The sequence below is a fragment of the Aulonocara stuartgranti genome (assembly GCF_965226115.1).
Source record: "Aulonocara stuartgranti genome assembly, chromosome: 4".
NCBI lineage: Eukaryota > Metazoa > Chordata > Actinopteri > Cichliformes > Cichlidae > Aulonocara > Aulonocara stuartgranti.
Genome location: NC_138942.1, coordinates 82,822 through 93,705, shown reverse-complemented (window position 1 = coordinate 93,705; position 10,884 = coordinate 82,822). Strand labels below are relative to the sequence as shown.

General features: G+C 40.3%; 1 protein-coding gene and 1 long non-coding RNA gene across 2 annotated transcripts; both read left to right on the top strand.

Moving 5' to 3' along the window:
* Positions 1 to 466: 466 nt before the first annotated feature.
* LOC309705627 (nanos homolog 3-like) lies at positions 467 to 2,649 on the top strand (the record flags this gene model as incomplete). Its single annotated transcript, XM_082531539.1, has 3 exons — positions 467 to 482; positions 882 to 975; positions 1,428 to 2,649. The coding sequence occupies 3 exons, from the start codon at positions 467 to 469 to the stop codon at positions 2,119 to 2,121; spliced, it is 804 nt and encodes a 267-aa protein (XP_082387665.1). The 3' UTR covers positions 2,122 to 2,649.
* A 1,162-nt stretch (positions 2,650 to 3,811) lies between these two features.
* Positions 3,812 to 6,688, top strand: LOC309704470. Its single transcript, XR_014276266.1, has 3 exons — positions 3,812 to 4,229; positions 4,964 to 5,024; positions 5,511 to 6,688. It is a non-coding gene; the product is annotated as an uncharacterized lncRNA (long non-coding RNA).
* The last annotated feature ends 4,196 nt before the right edge of the window (positions 6,689 to 10,884 follow it).

Genomic DNA, 10,884 nt, shown 5'->3' with positions numbered 1-10,884 from the left:
GTAGGATTTGTCGATATCTGACAAGTATGCCAACCACAGGGACACAGCGGCCGCCTCCATTACTCCCGACATACCACTAGAGTGAGCCAGCACACCACAAATGAAGTTTTCTTGTTCTCCATTCATTTCAATGGGAAAAAACTTGCATTAAAATATTCATATTTAAAAAACTATAGAAGTAATAAACACCAAAAGTCATAGCAACTCATTCCAGCTCCAGCCGCACACAATGATATATCATATGTGAACCTTGTCTCAAAACTGTGGGGCGAGTTAAGGTCCAAAATAAACACCAAAAGTCATAGCAATTAGATGGAGTCATTGCTTTGGCAATGACTCCATCTAATGGTTAAATTTCTGAACTGCAGGCTCAGTAAGTAAGTAAGTAAGTAAACTTTATTTATTAAGCGCTTTTCACAGACAGACATTCACAAAGCAGCAGTGATGAGACGCAGGTCTTGCGTCCATGACTGCCCTCGCGAGTTAAAGACAGCTGCAGTGTTTGTGTTTTCTAACTCAGGTGTCTCAGCTGAAGAACTGCGGGGTGATTTTAAGAAATCCCCTGTCAATTGGTTATGAGCAAAAATTGTTTCTATAAAAAAAAAAAACAAAAAAAAAAAAAAACCAGTTTCAACCGTAACGTGAAGTACACATTTTATTATTTTTTTCCTTTTAGTGAAAGGAAACAGCCGTCGCCGGTATGCTAGTGCGCACGCTCCACCCCCTCCTACGCCTCTTTCCCCCCTTCTTTTTGCTTTGTAAATAAACAGAAATGTGACTTTTGCTTCATAAACAGTTTGACAAACAAGTGGTGCCTGCAGGGTGTATATTCATGGTATAACCGGCATAAACACAGCCTCACTTCGTGTGTGATTGTGCAGGAAATACAACTGTGCGCTCAGCTTCGAAAAAGGACCGCATCTATCCATTTATCCTCATACCTCACCTCTATGTATGTGCTCTCTTTGAGCGCAGGTGCGGCTCTTTGCTGTGACACATCTCTAATGTAGTCTAGACGCTCCGGCGCCAGGGGTCATCGGGTGACACACACACACACACACACACAAACAACAAGTAACACAACATGGACCATGAACTCTGCGTGACTCAACTATACCAAGACAGTTCACCTATTACGAGCCTTTAAAGTAAGCTTATTGCTAAATAGTCTTGATATTTAATCAACAGGTAAGGTAACACCTGATTCTGTTCACATGGACGGAGTTTTTTCAGTGCTAAATAGTCTGCACATCCCGGCTCTTATTATTTATTTTGCTGCGTTATTTTGCAAAATTATCTAATCTAAAAATAAACTACATAAATGAGTGCGATGCAATATTTTGCTCTTGGTGTTTTCAGTCCTTTATGTCCATCTTATGTGTCCTTTTTTTCTGTTATCAATCAACCAACCGATCATTCGATTAAAGGCCTGTCAACGGGCTTCGTAAAGGTTCTTTTAAGGTCACCAGAAAGCTACATAAAAGACTGCACCTGCACCTGCACCAAAGTTCTTTTTTTTTTCTCTCTATCTCCGAACATTGTTGCATTTTAAAACCTTCTTCAGTGAGCTATAAATATGAGGCGCTCCAAACACACTCTCAGTTTTACTTCTGCCAAAAAATGACCACAATGCCGAGACAACTGGAGGTCCAGAACTCGATCCTCACTGGTGGGGACAGCTTTAACATGTGGCACGACTACATGAATCTGAGCCAAGTGTTCGAGAAACTGTGCAGCAACCGTGAGGTTGATAACCGAGACACCGAGCGTCCAAAGAAGGGACAAGCGCCCCCTTGGAGTAAGGTCCACACTTCCACTCGGGGGAAGAAATCCTCCAAAAACTCATCACAGTCCAGTCCGACCAGCAGCGCGTCGGACACCAGCAGCAGCGCCTCATCCTCGGACTACTGCCGCTTATGCAAGCAGAACGGGGAGACTCCGAGGGTGTACCTATCTCACAAGCTCAAATCAGACGACGGGATAGTTTTCTGCCCCGTCCTCCGGAACTACACTTGCCCGATCTGCGAAGCCACCGGTGACAGCGCTCACACACGCAAGTACTGCCCGCAGATGAAGTGCGAGGCTGCTGGGAGGATGCAGACGGTAGGCAAGTTCTGGTAGCTGCTGAAAACTGAAGCTGCGAGAAACTGTACATATTTACCGAACTGTTTGGGGTATGTGTTCGTGTTGGCAGAGACCGTTTCAGTTCCAAAGACTGTTTCAAGTTTGACTGTCAAACACTCCGCTGCAGTCTGCAGCAAGGAGCTCTCATCCAGCACATCTGTGGAGCCCCGAGCCGGGGTGAGCGCTCTCAAACCTCGGAAAAAATTAAACTCTTTAAAGTCCTCGAGTGTTTATTGTTGTTGTTATTGTTGTTGTTGTTGTTTAATATGATACAATTTCGGGGGTACTTCATAGGTCACAAGTGAAACACTAAAGTGGCTAACCTTTCTGTGGAATTAAATAGATTTCTAAAAATGTGCCCATAGTGTCAGTGCGCGAGTCTTTTAGTTAAAATGCAAATGCTATATTATCCCTCATGTCAGACAGATTATTCGACAAAAACGTCAGTATTTTGTCTTTTTTTTTTTTTTTTTTTGGTATTATAGAAAATTTTTAACTCACATGCAACTATTCCACTTGAAGTTACAGATGTACCTGAACTCACCAGAGAACATGCGTCATAAAAAAATAATTAAATTAAATTAAAAGTAACACTTCAAGGCAAAAGTGAAACGATTATGTGAAGTGAGAAATTGAATTAAGGTTCAATAGTTTTAGTTTCAAAATAGAGGGGCTGGGGAAATACAGTATACAAGGTCAAAACAGAGTTTGTACAAGTTTGTACAAAGACAGCTGCAGTGTTTGTGTTTTCTAACTCAGGTGTCTCAGCTGAAGAACTGCGGGGTGATTTTAAGAAATCCCCTGTCAATTGGTTATGAGCAAAAATTGTTTCTATAAAATAAAAATAAAAAAAAACACAAAAAAAACCCCAGTTTCAACCGTAACGTGAAGTACACATTTTATTATTTTTTTCCTTTTAGTGAAAGGAAACAGCCGTCGCCGGTATGCTAGTGCGCACGCTCCACCCCCTCCTACGCCTCTTTCCCCCCCTTCTTTTTGCTTTGTAAATAAACAGAAATGTGACTTTTGCTTCATAAACAGTTTGACAAACAAGTGGTGCCTGCAGGGTGTATATTCATGGTATAACCGGCATAAACACAGCCTCACTTCGTGTGTGATTGTGCAGGAAATACAACTGTGCGCTCAGCTTCGAAAAAGGACCGCATCTATCCATTTATCCTCATACCTCACCTCTATGTATGTGCTCTCTTTGAGCGCAGGTGCGGCTCTTTGCTGTGACACATCTCTAATGTAGTCTAGACGCTCCGGCGCCAGGGGTCATCGGGTGACACACACACACACACACAAACAACAAGTAACACAACATGGACCATGAACTCTGCGTGACTCAACTATACCAAGACAGTTCACCTATTACGAGCCTTTAAAGTAAGCTTATTGCTAAATAGTCTTGATATTTAATCAACAGGTAAGGTAACACCTGATTCTGTTCACATGGACGGAGTTTTTTCAGTGCTAAATAGTCTGCACATCCCGGCTCTTATTATTTATTTTGCTGCGTTATTTTGCAAAATTATCTAATCTAAAAATAAACTACATAAATGAGTGCGATGCAATATTTTGCTCTTGGTGTTTTCAGTCCTTTATGTCCATCTTATGTGTCATTTTTTTCTGTTATCAATCAACCAACCGATCATTCGATTAAAGGCCTGTCAACGGGCTTCGTAAAGGTTCTTTTAAGGTCACCAGAAAGCTACATAAAGACTGCACCTGCACCTGCACCAAAGTTCTTTTTTTTTTCTCTCTATCTCCGAACATTGTTGCATTTTAAAACCTTCTTCAGTGAGCTATAAATAGGTCACAAGTGAAACACTAAAGTGGCTAACCTTTCTGTGGAATTAAATAGATTTCTAAAAATGTGCCCATAGTGTCAGTACAGGATTGTGAACATCGCAACGCAAAGTTTTTGATTTCTCTCAAAACATATATTTCTTTTCATGTTGAACAGATAATATCTTTAATTTGAGTCAAAGTGATTTGCACTTGAACACGCCCACCAGAAATAGACCGGGACCCATTTTTATTCTGCATGGCTGCTGGAAACATCATGTCACATCTTTGATTAATTTCATCTGAAAATAAACGTAAGTAAAGCCAAGTGTGTTACAAAAGCTTTTATAATTTGTATTGCCAAAATCGCAGAAAATAACCCCATTTAAGCTGGGTCGACAGCCACCCCTAATTTTTGCATGATTGTAGCTGCTAGCTATAAGCTAGCTAGCTATCCTGCGCAACGTTAGAACTGGTTACCAGAAACCGACCATCACAGTCGGGAATACAAGTTAGTATACTGGTAAAACACGGCTTTTTGCCTAACTAGCTAGCGTTACCACGATGCATCGGTGGTGGATAAAGCTAGCTAGCATAAGTTCATAGTTCATAACATTCATAGTATAACTCCGTGCTCCGCTTCGTTTGAATTTTTCTGGTGAGCTCGCGGTTTCTAGACACAAGCTTGTGTTTGTGCGCGCACGTTTGTCTCTCTTCATATAAATATCTGTGTGTTATGTGTGTGTACACCGAGCGCAAAAGATAATTATTAATGTGCATGATTTAGAGACAGAAATAACAAGCCAGCATATAAGATCAATGACATAAGACTAATTCCTTTAATTGACTTTCAGGCGCGGCTCGGAAAAATGTGCATTTTCTGAAGAAATTTTAATTTTAACAGCAAAAAATTGACCCTATGCCAAACTTAGTCGCTAATGGCTGGTCTGTAGACTGTTTGGTATGTCATGTTACGTATTTCTTGGTTTTTCTATGTAATGTGTTTTATAGAGAAGTAACATTATTCTTTTTTTCTGTATGCTTTCAGAACCACAGATCGCTCCATCCATTCCATGGCTGAAGCATACATTTTCATTTAATCTGAACAGGTATCATTTTGCATTTACACTGCACATCCTTTTTAAACATTTCATAATAATCTAGACTCTCCCTCATTATCCTCTCATTCACCTTGCTGATGTGTTGAGGACTTGATAAAAGAATACATGGTATGTCCATATCTGTTCTGTCTCTACATGAGATGCAGTCTCTTGATGTAAATTTGACAACTCTGCTATTAAATGCAGTGATTAATGTAGGACAGCAACGATTAATCAACTCATCAAGTTAATATCTTAGGGTTCTGTATTGTTTTCTTTTTTTTTTCTTGGGCTTTGTGGAACATTTATGAAAATGTTCCACCATTGATTTAATTTAATGATTATGCAATTCACAATCTGATTAGTCAAATAATTGTTCTAATAGTCTGTGACCAAACAACTATCAAAATAGTAGTTTATTATGGTCAAAGATTTATCAGGTGTGCCAGACTTCAGTTCTTCACTTGTACATTTTGTTCCATATTTTACCTCAAGATATCCCAGAAAGATGAAGCTGAGGAAGAGCTGCAGAGTACCACCATGGCACTCTTCGTCTTCAGGGACAACTCAAGCCTCCTACATCAGCCTCGAGACATCGGGATAATCATTGATGGTGTGGAAGTCCTGAATGAGTTGCCTTCTGTGGCAGCTGGAGTGGCAATGGTCTTTGGACTCTGTTATGCTCTTAATATGGAATATCCACGAGGATTCAGGTTCACCTTTGAGGCTCTTCAAAAGATTATGATGGAGCTTGACTTTAACAAGATGACCTCTAAGATTCGCAAACTTAATTGTGAACTTAACACTGCACAGTAGTGTGTTTGCATGCATGTGTGCATGTGTATGTGCACATGCATGTGCATGTGTGCTTGGTTATTTTGCTTGGTTGGCCTGCAGTGGTATTCTACATTCAAAATTTATAAGAACACCCATTTGAAAGGGAGATTTAAGTTGATTTCATTGATACATGTGTAGATTTTTTTTTTTTTTACATTGTACAGGCACAGTGCACATATAAACATTTTTGAGTACTTGCAAATTGGTTTAAAAAGAGTTTTTATAATGGTTTTATGCCAGTTCTTTTAGACAGGTTGCAGGTTTTATACTGGTTTTCAAAAGATTGCAGGTTTTATACTGGTTTTCAAAAGATTGCAGGTTTTATAAAACAAACATTTCTCTAATCATTTCTGCTGTAGCACTAAATCTGTATATTACTAATCCTCTCTATTGATTATAGTTAAAATGGTTTGGAACAATAAATAATTTTGAAATAATTGGTTGGCCAACTGTCTTGTTTTTTATAGGAAATGCAGAGCATTTTTGAACTGAAATGAAATGTAAAAAATATAGTTTGAATATATGTAAATCAATTACCTGGCTTCAACACAAACATATTAGTTCATGTTAATTTGGTTCGATGTGAATACATTAGGTTGGTTAAATTTCAATATATTAGCTTGGTTCAATAATTAAAATATGGTTCTATGTAAAAAAATCAATTTGGATCAATGCAAAATTTAAAGTTTCAGTCAAGTCTAGTAATATTGTTTATATCAACATAAAAGTATCAGGTCATATCAAGTGACTCAATTTGGATTCTATAAAGCCAAATATTTTGGATGTGACAACTGGACATCATTTTTTTTAATTTGAATAGGGTTATTTTTTTTACAGTGTAGTTTATTTCTCACAGTTTTTTAAAAATTCTCTTGCTTTATGGTTCTTAGCGCTGTTACCAGTCTTTGCATTTATCATCGTTTTTTCTCTTTTTTCTTTCATGTTACACAAACATGATTACATATTGCATATGAATCAAGGTTGCGCAGAGGTGGTTGCATTTCCCAGACAATCATGCAAAATATATACATTTCTTTTTTAAAAAATGACATGGTGCGACAGGACTGTAGCACAGTAATACAGCAACATCAGAGGCAAATTCCATTCAAGTTTTGCAAGCCTAGCTTTGAACTTTATTTAAATAAACGGCAGTGACTCGTTATGACAAGGATCATTCTTAATCTCACTCAAACCATGCTGAACGGCTCTAACCCAATTAGGAACATAGGGTTGTTGTTTTTTTTGTTTTTTTTAAAAAGAAAAGAAAAACATAACTGAACACAACAGTATGTCAGTGCAGTGACTAATCAGGCAGTACAGTTTCAGGAACCGTTTTAACTGAGGCAGGATGGCATTTTGGTTTTTAAATGGGCATTTAAAACCTGAAATAATCCTAAAGGCTTAGACAAAAAGGTGACATTTGTTTTCGAAATTGAGGTGATGGGCATCTTAGTCGCTGTCACTCCTCTCTCCTCTCTGGAGCAGCCTCTTTCCACTGGAGGGCACGGGAACCTCATGCTTCACTGAGACCTTTGACTTGCTTTTGCTGTCCTTGTCAAGCAGCTCCAAACCGTCATTGATCTTCTTCAACATCTCGTAACGCTCACGCCCACGAACAGGGAGGAGAAAAACCTCCTTGTCGTCCCCCTCAGCACTGGAGGTACATTTGGACTTCTTTGTGGATGTGGTGTCAGGAGGTGGTGCGCTCTTTCGTTTTTTCGCCTCTTTGGTGCCGCTCTCCTTCTTCTGTTTATTGTCCTCCTGTAGCTGTAACAAAGAGGGACGAAATAACAAAAAAGAGAAACATATTTGTCAAGTAATTTTACCCCCCCCCCCCCCCCCCCCCCAAAAGTGGCATTTAACATGATGATATTCTACTGCCTTCTGGGGGAGGGAAGGAACAGCGGTTTTTCTTTTGAGTTTATATTCAAGTTTTCTCCTTCTTGCCCCCTCTGGTGTACAATTTCTTCCTTTTTCCTGTTTAAAAAGAGTTCACATATTTTGTCATTTGACTGTAAGCAGTGCAAGGAGGAGATGCTCGCTTTTTGCATGACAGTCTGCCACTTCAGTCTTCCCTTTCTTTATAAGGCTGGAAAATACTTCAGACCCCTCCTCAGGCAGTAAGGGGCCTGAGGTGGGGTCTGAACTGTGGGTGGTATGAGGAGAGAAGGGGGACAGGACTGGATAGTGGCTTAAAGTTAGGATTTGGTTTGATTAGGTGAGCCGGTTTTTGGTTGTGTCTGCTTATGATTTGAAACAGGTCTGAAATGAGAGAAAGAGGAGTTTGTTCCTGGGGAATTATAAGACAGTGGTGTCCCGTTTTCCTTCTCATTAATCATATGAGAAGAATGAAGGCGTTTTAAAGATTTTTGAGTTGAGGTTTGTCCTTCTGCAGCTATCAGTTTTCTAAAGAACTCGTCCTCCTCATACTGCAGACTGTTTAGGAAACTTGGCTCAGAGCTGCAGAAGTTCTTGACTGTCGTACATTTGTGGTTAGTCTGATGAAACTCATTTTCAGTGTACTGACTGAAAGTGAACAGCGGGTCCTGACTCCACGTCTGTGGTAAAGGGTTAGGGTGTTGAAAAAAGATCAGGGAACCAGCAATCGCCGGTTCCTTGAGATGCACTCTCCACCGTGGGACAGGATGGTGGTACCCCTGCCCCAGTTCAAAAAATTGCCCATCTTGGGTTTACTAATTAAACGGCGCATAACCACAGGGCAACAAAGACAGTTGGCATTACTTGTTCAACCAGCTATTCTTATAAACCAGTAAAAAGCGTTGGCACTAACAGCACAACTGAGTTACCTCAAAACTACAGGAAGACAATAGTCCTAATGCTTCACAAGTCTGGGCACCACATACGTACATTTCTCAAAATAAAAAAGGATAGATGAGGCTGAAAAACAGCACCAAAGACAATATGGTAAAAATTTTATTAATTACATACAGTATTTATAGTTTTTTTATTGCACTCTCAAGTTAGTTTCAAAACAAACAATAGTGCAATTAACTATACACAAATAGAAAGGTACCATGCAACATACAAACAAGCGTAATACAAAGAAAAAACGTGTAGTTTGATTTTTCTTCTTTCCTTTTCATACAGCTTGGAGCTGCCTGCAGCTGCAGTAGAAAAAGCAAAGACCTGCTTCTGAGCAGGATACAGGGCAGACTGCAATGACTTGTCAAGGCCTTCCATGGTGAGAAAAAAAAATGAAAATTAGGCTGGTTATATTGCATGGGGCAGTGTAGCAGACAGTACTGGACTATTATCTTTACAAAGCATCTACTGTCTTAAATACTACACTAAGAAGACGTGTACAGCAGGAAAATGTTAATACAAGTGGAAAGAGTTGCATATAAATTAGGGAATCTGTCCGCATTTGGTTAATTTCTTCTTGTAAAAGCTTATTAAAATACGCACATCTTTGGTCCGTGCTCAAACCCACGACTTGGTGAAACTTTGGCTTCAGAATAACCAGTGAACACAAAGGAGGAGCTACATAAGATTTACACATAAGAGCTGCTTTAGGGAGCATCTACAGCTCTGATCAGTTAAAGCAAACTTCAAATGAATATATGTATGGGTCTGAAATTAAGACATAAAAGGAGCGTTGAAACAAAATAATACTAAGACAGCATCTGTGGCCTGATTAGAAAAGTGTTTCTTTAAAGTAGGGGCACTGTTCGATGATCCACATTGCCGACTGGGGCTGAGATTTTTATATTTATATATGTATAACATAAAAGCACCTTTTTTTTCAGCAGACTACAGCTGCATTAGGATATTTGTCAACATAAGCAAAATTACACACGTAAACCGCGTACACACACACACACACACACACACACACACACACACACACACACACACACTGTGAGGTCTGCAGTTCAAAATTTGAATCTCAGAGCTTGGTGTTTTTGTCTCCCTCCAGTGGACAAATGCAGGTATGATTAGGGTTGGTTAGGGTTAGGGGGTAATAGCCAGAATTTGACGGAATAAAATGGAATAACTGGGAAAGTAAGTGTCGTAGAGGGATGAAAGTTGTGTCTACGGGGGTGTTTCGGGGTGCTCCGGACACCCTGGTGAAGACCCCATGTCGATAGCACCAACGGTTCTGGACTTGGTGTAAATGGGTCCAAATTTGACGGAATAAAAAGGTCAAAGTGGCAGATAGGAGTGTCCGATCGGGCCGATTCCACCACCACTGTACTCAGCAGGCCCTGCCGGGTCGTTAGACACGCAGCATGGCAGGGATCGGTGACATAACATGTAGCAGTTTCCCTTCACAGAAGCGTCTGCAGCAGGTGGGTGGAGGAGGAGGCAGCAGAACCAGGCCTTTGGAGCACTGTGTCATCTCCTGGTCCTGATGCTTTGAATCTCCCTCTCTGTCTGTCTGTCTGTCTGTCTGTCTGTCACACACACACACACACACACACAGAAGCTGGTCAAGTGCTGTGCAACTGGGATTGCACCTGTCGTCCACAGGAGGGCGCCTAGCTGGGAAGTCCAGTACATTCCATATTAAAGTTGTTGCAAGTGCATTTTTTGTGTAAAAGACAGACACACACACACACACACACACACACACAGTAAGGTCTGAAGTGCAAAATTTGAATTACATTCCTTTGTATCTCTCCCTCTCTCTCTCTCTCTCTCTGTCAACACACACACACACACACACACACACACACACACACAGTAAGGTCTGAAGTGCAAAATTTGAATTACATTCCTTTGTATCTCTCCCTCTCTCTCTCTCTCTCTCTCTCTCTCTCTGTCTCTCTCTCTCTCTGTCAACACACACACACACACACACACACACACACACACACGCTCAATGGAGTATAAAATAAAGACCGGGGCAGTTCTCTCACTGGAGTCTCTTAGAGTGGAGGCTGCCCTTGCTAGCAAGAAGTTCTGTGTGTTTCTCTTCTCTGAGTCTTTACTGAAGAAGTGTTTTATAACATTTTCCTTAACAATTGACATGTGTTTTTTGTGTAAAAGAGAGAGAGACACACACACACAC